The 17,951-nt window shown below is 49.0% G+C and overlaps 1 protein-coding gene across 9 annotated transcripts in view; it reads right to left on the bottom strand.

The window, feature by feature from the left end:
• The window catches only part of CASZ1 (castor zinc finger 1), a 438,974-nt gene that overhangs the window by 122,964 nt on the left and 298,059 nt on the right, over positions 1 to 17,951 (bottom strand). For 2 of the 9 annotated variants that reach the window (XM_083453578.1, XM_083453574.1), the window contains exon 1: positions 1,840 to 2,218. The exons of 5 other annotated variants lie outside the window; for them this stretch is intronic. In XM_083453578.1, the coding sequence (XP_083309704.1) occupies positions 1,840 to 1,888 (49 nt within the window). In that variant the 5' untranslated portion in view covers positions 1,889 to 2,218. Of the gene's footprint in view, positions 1 to 1,839; positions 2,219 to 17,951 lie in introns of those variants that run through there. 2 more of the 9 variants (XM_083453584.1, XM_083453577.1) reach the window with 2 other exon arrangements.

Below are 17,951 nucleotides of genomic sequence, written 5' to 3'. Positions count from 1 at the left end.
GAAACTCGCCCCATGCCCACGACTCTATGATAGGCCACAAAGTGTGAAGTAGCAGGGTGAGCGGCAGTGAGCAAAACAGGAGGGGGGGGTGTCATTTATGCAGTGTAAAAAGAGCACTATTTTTGAATGGCAGAAATTCAGTCTCAGGCAGAGGATGGGCTGGAAAACTGGGCCCTGAGAAATTCCTTTTTGCTGACCTATCGCAGAAAGCAATCCCCAAACACCTAGTGAGTTTCCCAAAACTCTCCAAACACAAGCATGGCCAAAGAACGACACCAAAATCGCACGTTGGAGTGATACTAGGCTGTGATTTCTCAGGCCTAAATTATTTCCTTCAAAGTCAACCCCTCGATGGAGTCAGATGCCAGGCCATGGATTCCACACTCCGACCCGCCAATCGCCATAAACTGCCCCCCCCCATAGGCCGTGGGAACCTCAAACGGCCACAAACCTCTGCCGTGGCCTGTGCAACCCTGCCCTGGTGTGACCATTATGTGTCCCAGAAACAAAAGTGGGGAGGGGGAGCAGGAGAACGCACGGGACACCCCCTATAAATCTCCCGCGGAAAGGGCGAAAACAATCCAGCCAAGGTGCAAGGAGGAGAAGAAGAGGGGGGAAAGCTCATTAAATGTAATAAGCAGTCTCCTCATCCGTCACCAGCTTGTCCCAAATAAATTAAAATTCCTTTTCATTTAGACAGCACGCCGGGAACCTGACAGGCAACCTTTTACGGACAGGATGAGGTGCAAGGGGGCGGGGAGCTTAGAAAAAGAGGGGGAGAATAATTAAAGGGAGAGAGGGAGAAAAATAATATTTGAGGAGGAAAAGAGAAAAAAAAATGCACCATCACAATAAAATCTACATAAACTTCCTCCTTTTTTTTCTATGCTCCCCCACAACCACCGCTTCCAATACTCCGGGCCTCACACAACGCCATGCTCTCATTAACAACAACACAAACAGATCCCAGATCTGATATCCGCTAAGGGAGAGGAGAGAGACCTTCCGAGGGGCAAAAATCCTTCTTTTTAGCCTCCTTGAGAAAACTATAAACCTGGCGTGGAGCGGGGAGGGGGGGAAGAGAAGAGGAGGAAGGAAACAACTTCCGTAAAGAACCGAAAGAAAAGTGAAACAGTATTTGTACCTTTGCACCTGACAGCAAAGCCCCCCCACACCACCGAAAAAAGAAAAACAAGTGCTATCCATCCCCCTTGCCATCTCTCTGCAACATTCTGGCAGATCTTTTAAAAACCTTTTGAAAGTTGACATATGTAAGCGCTTGTCGCCTCCGAGTGACAAGCCGCTCATCACTCTTGTCAAACAACCCTCCATCCCCCAGCACACCCCAACACACACACACAAACGCACCAGACATTTTCAACTTGGGCTTCCCCACTAGAAACACAACTGAAAAGTTTTCTTAAAAAGAAGTGAAGGGCTAAGTGGTTTGTATCTTTTTCCTTTCTTTTTTTTAAAGCAGAAACTAACCAACTCACACACCCAGCAACCTTGAAGCCGAGAGTGAAACATGAAACCGATCAGCTGCGCTCGCTAGTTTTATTAAACTAAAAGAGAAACTATTTATAGACAAGCCGAGCGTGGTCGGTCCGTCCACGGCGGACGGACACGCTCACAGTTAAAAAGAAGGGGGGAAAGGAGAGAGAGACATAAGGAGGAATAAGAAGACAATGAGAAATGAAGAGGAGAAAAGGTCAAAGGTTGCCTCCCCGCCCCCCCGCCGGCACACACTTTCCCCTTTTTTGGTACAAAGTAGGAGAGACGGGGAAATAAAAAGGAATGAACAGGCTAGGGGGAAAAGCACAATTGTGCCTTACTTACCATAGTCGGAGAGACGAAAGCCGAATTCACTTAAATAATCAACTTTCATAATACTTAATTAATACCTAATTGCAACTGATTGCTCCCCGAATAACAAGTTGGTTCAAAATACTGATGTCATTGCTGCTGACGGTCCTCCCTGGGAATCCACTTGGGCACCAGCTCAGTTCAGTGGCGGAGAGTAGGAAGGGGGAGCGGTCTGGTGTCAGAAGTGATGGTGATTGGCAGGAGAGCCCTGGCCCCGTGGCCACGCCCCCCACCCACCCCCTCCGCTCACCCGACCTCCCCTCCTACTGGCTGGAGGGCAGGTGAAAGAGAGCAGGGGAGGGAGACGGCTCAGTCCCTGCCTGGTTGCCTTTGAGGAAGGAGGATGCTCTCTGGGAGAGAGAGGGAAGCCAAGCTAGCTCAGAGACAGCCAGCCAGCCAGCCAGCCAGCTGTGCTTCAAGAAGGGAGGAGGGGGTAACGAAAGGGAAAGGAACACTCTCAGCACACACACACACACTTCCCAAGCCTATTCGGGTTGCTTCCCAGGGGCTGCCTATATTGCTCTGGGTGCTTTACTCTTGCCCAGGAAAATAGAAAAGAAAGGAGCAAGGAGGTGGTGGGATTCAGTATATTAAAACTGGACTTTTTTGGGGGGGGTGGAGAGGGGGTGGTGGTGGTGGCAGGAAGCAGGAAGCCTGCTCAAGTTATCCCAAGCATCTTGAATTTAGAACTTGTTCCCACTTATATCATGACCCATTTGCTCTCCCCCGTCCTGTGCCTGCTGCACACCGGACTCTCTTGGCTGCGCCTTTCTGAAGGAACGGGTTCCTGTGGATTTCTGAGGTTTGGAATTCATGTTCAGAACTTTGCATATTGCATATACTTTTAAGCCACTTTGAGACCCGGGTGGCGAAAACCAGGATATACATTTATAAAATATAACGATGGCGGCAATGAAGCAAACATTTCACTTAAGAAACATGTCCTGCCATTTTTTCATTTTTTCCAGAGGCTGGGTGCTCTCCCCCTTCTAGTAAAAACAAGCCCTGCTACAAGGCCAGATTCCACCCATTCCTCCAGCCTTGCACATAAGCCCACCAGAGTTTCACCAGCTTGCTCCCCATCCAGCGCCAATTTGTGCCTTCAAAAAAAGAGAGGGGAAAAAGTGTTTATAAAGTTTCTCTGGCTGGTGGCCTGTAGGTTGATTCTTACTCACCACAGGCAACCAGCCAAATGGCACATTAAAACACATTCAGCGCTCACTTAGATAGTTTGTGGGAAAATACCTTTTGGATTACACCTTTCAGAGTCTCGCTTTCAACCACCTGCCCCCCCAAAAAACCTCCCCCCCCATATCACATAATTCAATATCGCCAGGATCTGCACCTTCTAGTTACAGATAACTGTTCCCCGTCAAAACAGAAGACTTATTCCTGAATCTTAAGAACCTAAGAAAAGCTCTGCTTGATCAGACTAGGAGACTCTCTAGCCCAAGAGTTTGTTCCCTTCACTGGGCAGCCATAGCCTTCAGAGAGCTGCTAAACAGGCCTTGAAGGAAACAGCCTTTCCCTGCTCTTGCTCTCCAGGAATTGCTATTCAGCAGGTACACTGCTGCTGAGCATGGAGTCTCCATTTAGCTTAATGGCTGCTGAAAGACCTCTCCACAAATAAACTCCCCCCAAAAGCACCATGATGAAATATTTCCAAATATGGACTGGGGGCCAGTTAGCACCATCTACCACCTCAGTGTTACCAGACATTGTTTTCCCCACACTGCTGAGGCCTTGGACTATCCTACCCTATTCTTACCATTCTAACTTTTATTTCCTCCAAGGAGCTCAATGAGGCATACATACTACTCTCCCTGATTTATTCTCACAACCACCCTGCGAGGGAGGTTAGGCTGAGAGACAGGGACTATATTCAGTGCTAGTCCTAGAGTAGACCCACTAAACTTAATAGGCACAGCTAACTTTAGTTCATTAATTTCAATGGGTCTACTCTGCATAGGATTTGGCTGGATACCACACAGCAGCTGGCCCAAAGGCATATCCAGTGAGCGTTGCAGCTAGTGGGGATTTGAACTCTGGTCTCCCAGGTCCTAACCCAACACACACCCCGCTCTGGCCTAAGCGGGGGAAAAAGAGGCCCCACCCAAAGAGGCTGGCTCCAGATGCACGTCCGTGTAAACAAGGGAAGAATTAAGCTCTGGCGCACAGGCACAGCGAGTAAACACGAACTAATGGATCTTGAACATTGCATTTATTAAAGGATCACTCAACAGGAGATTTTTTTTTTTCATTTTTATTCTGTTTCAGAAAGTACTCTCAAGCTTGTGAGGTGTTTTGCAGGGAAAAGGGGATGTTTTCCACCTCTGCTCTTTGTAGGAGGAAGAGTTTCTGCTTTTCTTGCAGTTATGCAAAAATGTGCCCTTATTCCTCCTCCACCACCCAATACGCAAATGGCAGCTGGTGCTTTTGCACAGGCAAACCTCATAAAGGTATCTCAAGCTACTCTGTTGCCAACAAAATGGAGTCAAGTCCTGGTTGGCCTGACTCTCACAGGAAAATGCTGGGTAAACATGGCCATGTTCCAGAACTGTTGTGTTCAGGAACTGTCAGAAGGACATGAGAATAGCTCCGCTGGATCAGGCCAGGGGCCTGTCTAATCCAGTATCCTGTACCCAGTAATGGGCAACCAGAATAGCCCACAAAATATCTACCGTTTGATCTGTGTCCAATAATCAAAACGTGCACCTGCTCTGTTCTTAGCTCTTGTGGCTAATAACCACTCATGCACCTACTTCCCTCCCCCCTTCCCACACATTCCTCTAAGCTCTTTTGATAACTACTTCTGCTCCTGAGCACCACAACAACATCCTGTGGCCGTGAATTCCACAGGTCAATTACATATTGCCTGAAGAATGTCCTTCCTCCAGCCCATACTGGGTGCACGGCCAATAGGTTTTGCCTGATAACCTGTAGCCTATGCATCAGTGAACAAACTTCTATCGTGTGTCCTCCCTCCTTAAATACCCACTTCTTACTAATCTCCCATGGATTTAAATCAATAGGGTGAAGGGTTGGGCACAGAGTACATCCTGTGCCTCTTGAACAGGACTTGGTGCAGGTCACCTGGCCAGCAATGCCAGGTTTGAGTGAGTGAAGGCTTTGGAACAACACCCTTATTGCTCTGGAGTGAGAGAAGAAAAGGAAAGAAAAGCCAGACACCCCAAAAAGACCCATTGAATTTAATGGACCTAATTTAGGCTCCATTTGCAGAGTGGCAGGGACAACCCAATCAGATGGGCAAGGTACAAATAATAAATCATCATTATTATTACTATACACATAAAGCAGTACCATACAACTTTTAACACTCATGGCTTCCCTCTGCCAAAGAACTCTGGGAACTGTAGTTTGGGAAGGCGCTGAAAGTTGCTAGGAGATTCCTATTCTCCTCGCAGAGCTATAGTTCCCAGAGCTCTGTGAGGGGGAATAGGGGTCTCCTAAGAACTCTCAGCACCTTTCGCAAACTACAGTTCCCAGGATTCTTTGAGGGAAACCAGCTGTGACTGGTTGAAGTGCTATGGTGCTGCTTTAAATGTGGACTGCAGATGGGCCCGACACAATTCAGGATGGCCACACTCCCACATGTTTCCCAGGCAAGCCAAACCAGTTAGCCATGAGGAGACCGCAGGCGTCAGGATAAAAACAGGCCTGAGCAGCCAATGACACCTGATGACTTCAGAGAGCGAGCCAAAGAGTGTCTGGTATTCAAACAACTCCCTTATCAATCACAACTGCGACTTCATTCATTGGCTAAAAACACTGACAGACAGAAGCAGCTATTGAACAGAAATTACTTTGAAGAGTACTTGCACATTGTGCTTCTTAACTTCCTTTTTAGAAGGGCTGGTGACCCCCGCCCTAGCGGACTAGGATCCACTTACTTTAATTGGGGAGGAAGAGAAATCAAAAGTGGAAACAAAACAGCGAACTAAAACACTGATTGCAATGGCAAATCATTGTTTGTAGTCACATTTCAAAGGCACCCTTCTCAGTTAACAATACACATACAGGCGACTCCCTATTTGCACGGGGGTTGTGTTCTGGGTGCATCAGCGGTAGTACGTACTTTTAGGATAACTTGGAAAGAGACTGGATGGCCATTTGCCATGGGTGCCTTAGTTGAGGTTCCTGCATTGCAGGGGGTTGGACTAGATGACCCCCAGGATCCTATCCAACTCACTATTCTATGATTCGAAACAGCATCACCCAAGGGAGTTTGGCCCAAGGTCTGCAGAAGAACACAAAATCCATAGGGTGAAAAGCCCACCAAGCAGTGTAAGAAACCCCAAAAGAGTCTGCTGGGGGCTGAGTGTGCTCAGCTGCTACAAAATGCTGATTGATGGTGGTGATGGGAATGAGACGGAGTATTCTAGAAAAGGGCAGGGCTGCCTGGCAGGCACTCCTGAACCCCACATATTGCAACATTTTGTTGTAGGCCATACTTGTGCTTTATTAACACTCATCATGTAAGCAGCAGTCACACATGTGAAAAATCGTTCATAATCAGGGCTCTGCGTGCCAAAACTGTGCCCCGCAAGCAGATAATTTGTCAGTGGGCGTGGAACTCAGCCTTCTGAGAATCTCCACTTTCTTTATTAAATGTTTCTAGTCAGGAAGTTGCAAATACGATGGTGTACGTAGGTTTAGGAACAGGCTTTTAATCTCACCTGTGCCGCCCCAATGTTGTTGGACTACAACTTCCATCATCTCTGAGCACTGGCCATGCTGGCTGGGGCTGATGGGAGCTGGAGTCCAGCAACATCTGGAAGGCCACAGGACCCCCAGCCCCTGTTTTAACCAACCTTTAAAAAACCAGAGCAGGCACTCACGCAGAGACACAGGAAAGAGCTTCCTTTCTGGGTGGCGCTCTCAGATCCTTAGAGCCTTTTTTCACAGATGGTGACCCTGGGGTCTTCAAAGGCTGGTAGAACTACAACTCCCAGCATCCCTATCTGTTGGCCATGATACCTAGGGCTGATGGGACCTGGAAGCCAGCAATGTCTGAACAGTCCCTGTCCCGTCCCTGCTTTCCTTATGAACAGGAGAAATGAAAACATTGTGGAAACACCTGGCAAATCGGCATAATCTATACAAGGGGCAGAACAGAAGTCTTTCCTCCTGGAAAAATGTAAGCACTAGATTATTATGCGGAACTGGCTGTGTTCCCCTAAATCCACCTCTGGAATTAAAACTTGGTATCTCCCAGGCACAGACCCTAAACTATGCTCCAGTAGGAGCATGGGAAAGTGTCGTACACTGAGTCAGATCACTAGTCCACCTTGCTCAGTGTTGCCTACACAGACCGGCAGCAGCTCTCTCAAGATTTCAGACAGGGTGTCTCTCCCAACTTTACCTTGAGATGGTCTAACCATGGATATACATATCATCCCCCTTTCCCTGTCCCTGTTCCACCAACACCCTGACCCCTGACCTAGGACCAACCTAACTCGCAACAAAAAGTGCACTTTTAAAAACAGGGTTACTCTGTCTCTCCCCTTTTCCCTAGTTTTCCCCAGCCTCTTCCTCCTCTTAGAAAAAGACCTCTGAATAAAAAGGCCTTGAAAGTGGTGGCCCCCCAGCTGGAGACCGACATGCTGATAAATCTGGCTGCCTCTCTCCCCTGTGGCAGGCTGAGCAGAAATCTCTCTCTCTCTTTCTCTCTCTCTCTCTCATTCTCTCTCTCTCTCTCTCACACACACACACTCACACAAGCTATTTAGAAAGCAAACAGTTGCCCCCTGGTTTTAAGCCCAGCCCTTGCCGAATCCACCCAGCCAAGTACAGGATGTTTAAAGAGAAGCAGAAAAAACCCCAACCTGCACAAAATACCTATTTAATCAGGTAAATAATCTGTCCATTTGTTTTAAAGAGAGAGGCTTAGGTCTATTTACCCAACACGCCTAGGAACTCTCCCCTCACATTCTTTCCTTCTTTTATAAAATAGCAACTTTTTTTTAAAAAAAAAACAACGCACACACAGAGAAAGGAAGACCTGCAGAGGAAAAGTACATTAGATGTGCAGGTGAGTCCGTGCATGTGCACTCACAGAGAGTCCTGGGCTTCCTTCCTGCCCCCCACCTCCCGCCACCAGGTAAAAGGAAAAGAGGTCCAGATTTATGCAGAGGACTTATGGCGGCATGTTTAATTAACGTTTCTGGATTGTGACAAGGCTGCGTAAGACCCTATAAAAATTCAGGGCGAGCCGCACAGCTCTGCCCCGGGCTTCCTTTGGCGCGGAGTGTGCGCCGTGCAGCTCGCACGTGGAACACACGTCGGAGGGAGAGAAATTCCCTCACGTGGACAAAGTTCAACCTCTTCTCAACCACGCAAGCGTCTCCGCCACTCGCTGCAAATCCCCTGTGCTGCCTCCCCTCCGATGTCTGCTGTGCCTGACTCGCTACAACCTGTACAAACCAGCCACTGGGCTGCTGCTTCCCACTCCTGTACAGCCCCTGGCACACGGGCATATTCATCTCGGTCCGCTTCCTGGCTCCTGGACCCATTTGGCGAATGGCCATGGTTGAGCCTCAGAGGGGGTGGTTTGTTTCAGAAGTGTAGGACCCTGTCGGGCACTCTGGTTGTCTCTGGGACCAATGGTCATAGGTGAATATTTAGGGGGCCACAGGTGCCTTGTCCTTGACCTGCAGGAATAGTTACCCCCAAGTGTGTGACTCAGTGGGCTTCCTTTCCCCATCTTCAAGTAGATGTACTTTGCTGGGGGGGGGGGGAGGAGTAAAATGGGTAGCAAAACCATCCCCCCCTCCATAGGGTGTTGACTGCTTTTAATTATTCAAGGCCTGCCAAGTGTTCAGAAACTCAGATGAAAGGTGATCAGGGCGGACGAGGGATGATTATTAATGATTAATAATTATTGTTGTTATGGAGGCACAATGATTCCAGAGGTGCTGCGGCAAAAGCGGCGAGGGCAGTCGCATCGGCGGGATTCCCAAAAGCTACGGGTTCAAGCCGTGCCTGTAGCCGTATCAAACGTCCACCCCAGATCCCAAGCCTTCCGTACATCGTTATTTATTTAAATTAAAGAATGCTGCCAAGTTCCTGGGATTCCAGGCAAGGTGCAAAGCAAACAAAAGAAGCCGGTCGTTAAACGAAAACTCGACGTTACCAATAAAAAGAAAAACAGCAAGGATGTAAATCCTCTTGACATCCAGATTATCCATCAAAAGGGCCTCTCATGAGGAAGGATCTGTACCGTCTTGAAAAAGATTTGGAGGGCTTTGCACAGGCAGGTCTCATTGGACTCGGGAGAATGATGGTCCGGTGCTAAGAAGGATGAGAAGACTTGGCAGCAGGTTCAAAGGGCTTTAGCGGATTTGGGAATAGCAGATCACCTTCAGAGCATTCAGGACAGCCATCCTGGTGCCTGGAAGCTTATACAATGCTCCTAACCAGGGGTAGCTAACCTGCATCCCCACAGATGTTGTTAGACTACAACTCCCATTATCCCCTGAATGCTGATGGCTGATGGGAGTTGGTGTCTAACAAAATATGGAGGTACAGCCAGGGTCAGCCAGCCCTTGTCTTAGACAATCAGGAAGCAAGGCTGGAAGAGAATCAGGGTTCAGGAATGGGCAGCAGGCTTGGCACATTGTAGGACAGATAAGGCCCTGGGTTCTCCACCTTGCAGCCTCCAGGGCCAGTGTAATGTCTGGAGGGAAGACACACCACAATGTGTAGAGAGACATAGAGGGAACACACAGAACTTTCCTTCTTTTTAACTTACGAAGCAGCCGTCATGTCTCAGGGTCTGATCCTTATTGTACAGTGGATGCTCGGGTTGCAAACATGATCTGTGCAGAATGCACGTTCGCAACTCACAGCGTTTGCAACCCGCGTCTGCACGGGTTGCGATTCGGTGCTTCTGCGCATGCGTGACTGCCGAACCCCAGAAGTAGCCCATTCCGGTACTTCCAGGTTTCGGCGGTCCGCAACCCGAAGAAACACAACCTGAAGTGGCTGTAACCCAAGGTATGACTGTATTGTCACACATTTCCTTGCCACTTACTCAGAGCTGCCTTCCCACTCTCTATGGGTTTTCCCTCCTTGCCCCAGATGATGTCTCTAAATAAGTTTGATTCCACAAATCTGGCTCCTGGGAGCACTGCGCTCTCTTTCTAGCTCCTTCCCTAGATCGGGAAGTCTATTAGGCAAATCGAGTTGTCCTATTTTAAGTCAATTCCTTGTTTTGTTTGATGCATATTTCGTCAAGAGAGGCGCCTGGAGGCCTCCAGGCCTGGGCGTCGGGCACAGCAGGCAATCGGTGCTCTCTTTCCTGCCGATTCCACCTCTTTTCCCTCCTTGATATGGTTTCAGTTGCTTCACTGCCAGCATGACATGGCAGACGGATGTTGCCAAAGCCCGACACTTTGAGTATCAGTGTACAGGGCAGGGTCCCCTAAAGCAAGCGGGCTGGCAGGATTGCAGGATCCTAGCTTACTGCGCCTACTAGTCATCTACTAGTCGTTTAACAACCTTCCCTTTCCCCCAGTTTCCAGCCCCTGTGATCTGAGATGGAGGGCAGCCTGCCTCTCCTTACCTGGCTCCCGTGCCCTCTGCACCTCCATCTCCCCAGCAGGGCAAAAGAAGCTAGGAAGTAAGTTTGCAGGTAGGAATTCCTATCGTAGCTTCATTCAACACTCAAACAAAAAACAGAATCTGTAGGGGCAGATTCCCAAAATTACAGCAACTGGCCAGAATCACTGGGAACAACAAGACATGACCAGGATAGCAAGCCACAAGGTTCCCTCAGGAAGAGGTCAGTCCTATTTTAAGAGCGTGGCACCTACACAACCGTTTGCTCCTTGATGAGGTCTCTGTAGCACATGTGTTTCAAGAGACTTCTGCTGCCCGCAAGTACAAAAAAAAAGGGCAGGATGGTTGCTCTGCTGGCAGAATTCAACCTTCTCCTTTCCCTCTGGACAAGGAATAGGATGGAACATTCTCCAGACTCAGAGCATGTCTGAATGCCCCAGGGAAAGGGAGCAAATATCTAGCTGGAAATAGAGTGTGATCCACCAGTGCCCAGATCAGGCAAGCTATGTGGGAAACTGCATTACTGTCTTGAACTCTGTGCAGATATCATGGAAGGGATGGTCTGGTCCAGAGGAAAAGTGGAAGAAAATTGGAGAGTTGGACCTGGAGGGCTCAGAGACCTGAGAGGGGGAAGATTCAGACCCCATGGAAGGACCAAAGGAACACCCCACCCGTACGACTACAGCCTTCCCACTCTGTGGAGGCGACTGAGTGCAGCTCAGACCCCGAGCCTGTTCTGACCTCACCTCTGTCTCCACAGATGCTGAGATGCCAGGGCAGGTGTAAGCAAACCACACAGAGCCAACCCACCCCAAGGACTGCCTGTTGGCTTGCCCAGCCCCAAGACTCCAGCCGCTTGCCATGCAGCCAGCAGTGTCTGTCCTGCTCTTCAAAAGGAAGGCACAGGAAGTATGTTGCTTGTTAGATCAACATCTCAGCTTGTGCTTAGCCATGGGCCTTACCTCTGAGATACCTGCTGAACCTTGTAAATGGTAGCTTGTCTTATGTACACATCTGATTTGAGCAACAAAGCCTTTGGCAGAACCAGAGCTAGAAGTTCGGGTTCCTCGTCTGGCAAGGAGCGCCAGGACACTTATAATGAGAGTTGGGCCATTGGTCAACCTAGCTCAGTATTGTCTACACTGACTGGCAGTGGTTCTCCAGGGGATCTCTCCCAGCTCTACCTGGAGATGCTGGGATTGAACATGGGACCTTCTGCAAGCAAAGCAGGCGCTGTACTACTGGGCCACAGATCTAAGAAGGTCTCCTTGTAGCCTTCTGCAAAACATGGACAGGAACAGCTTCTGGAGTCAGTTGGCTTAATTGCTTTTGGCCCAAAGAAGACACTTCCCCTGTCAGCTTGTCAGGAGCACTAGAACCCTTCTAGTTTGTGATCTGCTACACATTGAGGAAGCGAAAAGACAGTGGATGAAGATCCAGGTTTCAGTTATGTTTCACACACTGCAGTGGCCAGTGGTTTTTTCCTCAACCTGGTAGGACTATTTTAGCTTCTGGTTCAGCTTTGCCCTTTGCTTCTATGATTTGATTATCTATGATTCTAAGACCACATAATAATAATAATAATAATAATAATAATAATAATAATAATTTATTTATATGCCACCCATCTGACTTGCATTTAAAGCACATGGCTTCCCCCAAAGAATCCTGGGAACTGCAGTTCACCCCTCACAAAACCGCAATTCACAGCACCCTTAACAAACTGCAGCTCCCAGGATTCTTTAGGGGAAGCCATGTGCTTTAAATGCATGGTATGGATGCAACCAGGGACACGGGTGGCGCTGTGGGTAAAACCTCAGTGCTTAGGACTTGCCGATTGCATGGTCGGCGGTTCAAATCCCTGCGGCGGGGTGAGCTCCCGTCTTTCGGTCCCAGCTCCTGCCCACCTAGCAGTTCGAAAGCACCCCTAAGTGCAAGTAGATAAATAGGTACCGCTTTATAGCGGGAAGGTAAATGGCATTTCCGTGCGCTGCGCTGGTGCTGGCTCGCCAGAGCAGCTTCATCACGCTGGCCACGCGACCTGGAAGTGTCTCCGGAGAGCGCTGGCCCCCGAACTCTTAAGTGAGATGGGCGCACAACCCTAGAGTTGGACACGACTGGCCCGTATGGGCAGGGATACCTTTACCTTTACCTATGGATGCAACCTAAAGCACATGGGAGTTTTCTCCACTGTCTACCTCCCTTCTGATGCGCTGTCTGAATTATCTTCTCTTCCCAGTTTTGAGGAACCATGCATAGCACCCTGGTATCCCTCCGGGATGTGAGGCCTAAGGACACTGCTGCCCCTTAGGACATAAGGCCAGAAGTTGACAACCTTCAGGCTCACTCGTCTGCTGCTACATTTTGCAACTTTTCAGGGGAGCATCCACTCCCTGCGCAGGCTTTCTTCCCAGTCCTTCCACCTGGGATCTATGATACTTTAGGGACAGCCTCAATAAATCTGAGATGCTTGGGAGAGCCGCTTCCCAGCATGAAAAGGCCTGGCTTAGGGTAGGGTGGGATGTTAACTATTTGCTAAATGGGTGACAAAGGAAGGAACAAACAAACAAACAAACAAAAAGGCATTGGCGAGGCTGGATTACTAAAGGAGATCTTCTTTACTGCCCAGTTACTCTTGCAACGAAAAGCAAGCAATGCATGTCTCCAGGCAAAGGAGCATGTGGAATTAAACTATTTTTGAGCTTCTGGAAAGATTCTGCCTCAGGTCTAGCCACGCCAGGATAGAAACTGCTGCCTGAAAACTGTTAACGTGTGCACAAGTTAAAGCAGGTTACGCAAGAAAAGGGATCAAGCTTGCGTTTTTGTTGTAAGCTGAAAAACGAACAAACTTTTGTTCTAAAGGATTAAGGTGCGCAAGTGGCATAGCGTGGGTTACCGGTGCCCCAGCAAGTGCTGTGCCCCCTCTGGTGGAATGGGTGGCTGGGGTGGAGGCATGCAGTGGGGGCATGTGTGGAGCCTGCACAGAAAGTGAACGGAGTCCACGAGGTGCTTTCCCACCTTCTTCTTCCTCCTTCCTTGGGGGCGGTGCGGGTGGCAGCGCCAAGGCAAGGGGGTTGGGGGCATATTGGCAGGTACCCGTGCTGAGAGAGCAGAGGGAAAGAGAGGAGAACGCCTGGCTTGGAGTGGAGGCAGGCAGGCGGACAGCAAGCGAGCGGCTGGGCTAGCTGCTTGGACTCCAGTAGCGGCTTCTGGCCTGTCCATGGAGCACCCGCCCTCCTGCTCTCCTTCCCTCCCCGCAGGCCCAGCGCTTTGTGCAGTGTTCAAGGATAGCCAGACCAACCTCGCCTCTCGGCCAGCCCAGGATCGAGGCCTGCATGGGTGTCCCCTTAGCAGCCATGAGGCGGAGGAGGCATTTCTTGAACCCCAAAGATCCAGTCTGGGCCTGGCTTGCCTCCCCGTAGCTCTGGAAGGTAGCAGGAGATCAGCCACACAGCATCAATGAGGGAGACTGCTGTGGGGGTGCCTGGGGGCACCCTTCAGAATTATGCAACCGGGGCAATCACCGCTGTGCCCCCCCATTGCTATGCCACTGGGGTGTGCACTTTAGAGCAAACTGTGCTAAATGTCCTCCTGCTGTTTCCAACAACCAGTTCTGACCATTTCCGACTCTGGTCCCACCCATTACTGGCATATGGCCCTTGGAAGCTTGCCCAGGAAGGAATGTGGCCCTCTGATGGAAAAAAGGTCCCCCCATCACTTCTGATGTTAAGCATGAGTTCTCAGACTAAAAGCACATGTGGATAACTAGCAAAATAAATGGAAATGAAGGAAATAAGGTGGTGCCAGGGTGATACCAAGGATCTTGGGGTGTTGGGGGGGCAGAAGTGGAGGACTGGGGGGAGGAGAGTGTGAGGCAGACGTAGCGATTGCATTATCGAAGGAGGCTGGCTTGGCATCACCATGCAATCGCCTTGGTAATCCTGTTAGCCAGCAATCTCCATTCCGAAAGAGCTTCATTTCTTTGTGAATATTTGTAAACTAGATATCTAATGGAAAATTATAGGAAAATTATAGTGAAATTCATGACGAAGAAATCCGATTAGCCCTAATTCAATTATGCCATCTTAGCCCACACTGCACATTTCCCATTTTTTCCCCATAAATACCAATGCCAGGGGTCTGGGTAATCAAATAAAATTGAAAATCATCTTCCCATTAAATTCAATTAGCTGCAATTTCTAAAGCCTATCAGAGATTTTAATTACTAAATTATAAAATTCTCCAATGCTAAATTGAAACAAAAAAAATGACACATCCTTGAGTTTCAAAAAATAAAAAGAAAGGGGAAATAACAAGAAAAACCTTTTTTTTTTAAAAAAAAAAACATCCTCCCAGTCTTTTTGGTCCACAGCATATGTTAAACGAAAGAGCTTTGTTTTCTGCCAAAGGCTAAAAGCAAGGGAGAGGACGGCACATTTTATGCTGAAAAACTAGGAGTGTCTGAAATGGACCATCCTCCCTCAAAATGATGCTTGAACAAAATCCATTAAGACATTGCAGGTTAGACATCAGGGTTTTGGTTCTTTGTTTACCTGCTGTGCAGCTGACTCAGAGGCCACTGGCCAGAGGAGGGTGGGAAATTCAGGTCCTTTTAAGTACAAACGTGTCACAGACTAATATCCTCTTTCTCTTGGGAATCACAGAACACTAAAGAGCCAATCCAGTACCACTGTCAGCTTATATAGCCCCAAGATTTGCTGGTGCCTCCTCAGTCCAGGCAAACCTGTTCTTGAGTTGAGTTGATCTCCCTCATCTGTTTGCTGGCCTTTACCACAGTGCCGGGGTCTTTCCTGGGCAACCTTTGGGGGAGGCCCAGAGGCAAAAGGGGGCAGGTCAATAAGTGTATATATATATTTAAAAACCTTTGTGCAGTAGGCTGCCTTCTACGCACACTCTCGCCGCCACCCCCCCATCCACCATTCAGACAAGAAAAGACATGGTCAGGATTCAAGGGTGTATCAAAAAACACTCAAGGTAAAGCCAAGTCAGTGAGGGGTTTCTGGTGTGGGGAGATTTCCAAGGGTCAGACAGAGAGGTCTAGAGGGCCACAGTTGCCTGCCCCCCCCCCCCGGACTGAAGTTTCACTGCTCTACCACTACCACCCTCTTCTACCTCCACTGCTTGAAGCACCTTCCTGCTTCATCAGTTATCTCAGGCTGGACCTTGCCATCACTCAGACTTGTGTGCCTGATCCCACAACCAAAGGGAAGAACAGAAATATCTCATTTCTTCCCCCGCCACTATAGATCAAGAATAACGGGGCCGTAGTGTTGGAGAGGGCTTTGCAAGTCAACTCGTCCAGCTCCCTCTACGAACTCAGAGATCCAGAGCAGCTCCAAACCTCCTGTTTTAAGACCCTCGGCAAGGGAGCACCCACCCCACCACCACTCTCGGAAACTGGTTCCATTAGGCTTCCCCTGATGTCAACCAAAACCTGCCCTCTTGCAGTTTAAGACCTGCAAATCCATTTGTCTAGAGCAGGGTTTCCCAAACTTGGGTCTCCAACAGTTTTCGGACTACAACTCCCATCATCTGTAATTAGCAGGACCAGGGGTTAGGGATGATGGGAACTGTAGTCCAAAACCAGCTGCAGACCCAAGTTTGGGAAACCCTGGTCTAGAGTCAGATCCCCTTCCCTGCTCCAACATGGTGCCCTCCATCTGCAGAGAATCGCACGGGTTAGCCCTGTTCCAGAAAAACGATGGGGTAGAAGAAGAGAAGAAGAGTTTGGATTTGATATCCCGCCTTTCACTCCCTTTAAGGAGTCTCAAAGCGGCTAACATTCTCCTTTCCCTTCGTCCCCCATAACAAACACTCTGTGAGGTGAGTTGGGCTGAGAGACTTCAAAGAAGTGTGACTGGCCCAAGGTCACCCAGCAGTTGCATGTGGAGGAGCGGAGACTCGAACCCGGTTCCCCAGATTATGAGACTACCGCTCTTAACCACTACACCACACTGAAGGCTTCCAGATGTTTTGAACTCCAGCACACATCTGCCCTAGCCAACATGCCCAACAGTCAAGGATGTTGGAAATTGAAGTTTGTGGGGTTGGGGTGCCAGTTCCCTACTCCTGATGTAGAGCAGCCTCCTCATGGTGCTTTACAGATATTATCATCCCTGGCCATACTGGCTGTGGCTGATGGGAGATGGAGCTCAACAACATCTGGAGGGCACCAAGTTCATAGAATCATAGAGTTGGAAGAGACCACAAGGGCCATTGAGTCCAACCCCCTGCCAAGCAGGAAACACCATCAGAGCACTCCTGACATATGGTTGTCAAGCCTCTGCTTAAAGACCTCCAAAGAAGGAGACTCCACCACACTCCTTGGCAGCAAATTCCACTGCTCTTACTGTCAAGTTGGGAAAGGCTAATATAAAAGCAATGAATGACTATCGCTTTTCTAATGGAAAAGCAAAGGATAGGGAAACACTTTAGCTGCACTACGGAAATATCTACTCCTAGGCATATATGGGATGCATACACAAGGAAGGTTGGAATCCCCATTGTCTCCAGTTGGAGTAGTTAATGTTGCTTGCTTTTCCCTAGTTCTGGTGACACCCAGCAAGGCTGAGACAGTTCCACTTTCTTGACTGGGATGGCTTGGCAAAGACAAAGCTGGAACTCTAGGGGCTCTTTCTGATGTCAGGGATTCCCGATCCTTGCCTGCAATCTGGGAATCCTTCCTGGCCTCTTGAAACCAACAAACTCTGTCAGTTTCGAGGCAGTCACTAGGCAGATCCGGCTTGCTTTGCGCCACTCTGGCAGAGCTGATACCAAGCTCCATTTGCCAGGCGCCCTGGAGTTGCCAGTCTGGGGAGTCGCCCGCAAACAAAACAAAAAAAGTTAATTATCTCAGCTTTTTCTTTCTTTCTTTAATAAATAAGAGAAACTGGTTGAGCCGGATTCTTCGCAGGGCCCTTTCTCCCCCTTTATCATCCATCAGTTTCTGTGACACATTATTCAAAAGGATATATAAAAAAAGTTTTGCAATGTTCAGGATTGTTACTAAATCCTTTTTTCTCGTTCCTGCTTTCCTCCTCCCTGCTTGCTTTGCTTCTTACAGTGCCAGGCGAGCGGGTGGGGGAAATAATAGTAAATAAATGAGTAAGAAAAAGCCCAAAGCCAGGAAGGGGGAGGCTCGGGGGTTGGTCAGCTGCTGCTCCTGCCTCTTCTGTGGGTCATACAGGAGAGTTGGCACTGGGCCCACCTGCACACCTTGCTTGCCGTCTCGCCCTGGAATGTTAACACGGGCACTGCGGAATTCCCAGATCCTTGCCACCAATTAATCAGAGTCCCTTTTGGGAGCCAGTGCGGTGTCACGATTAAAGTGTCAGGCTTGGGCTGGCAAAGCTGAAATCCTTCCTTCAACTGCAAGGCTCGCTGGGTGCGCTTGCTACCTCTCGGCCTAACCAGCACCGCAGGCTTTTTGTGAGGGTATAGTTGCTAGGAGCAGGCAGGGAGTGGAGAGAGAGAGCCACATACGC

The sequence above is a fragment of the Podarcis tiliguerta genome (assembly GCF_965153285.1).
Source record: "Podarcis tiliguerta genome assembly, chromosome: 8".
NCBI classification, from domain to species: Eukaryota; Metazoa; Chordata; class Lepidosauria; order Squamata; family Lacertidae; genus Podarcis; species Podarcis tiliguerta.
Note: the sequence above shows the minus strand (reverse complement) of the source record. Positions and strands in the feature narration are given on the sequence as shown.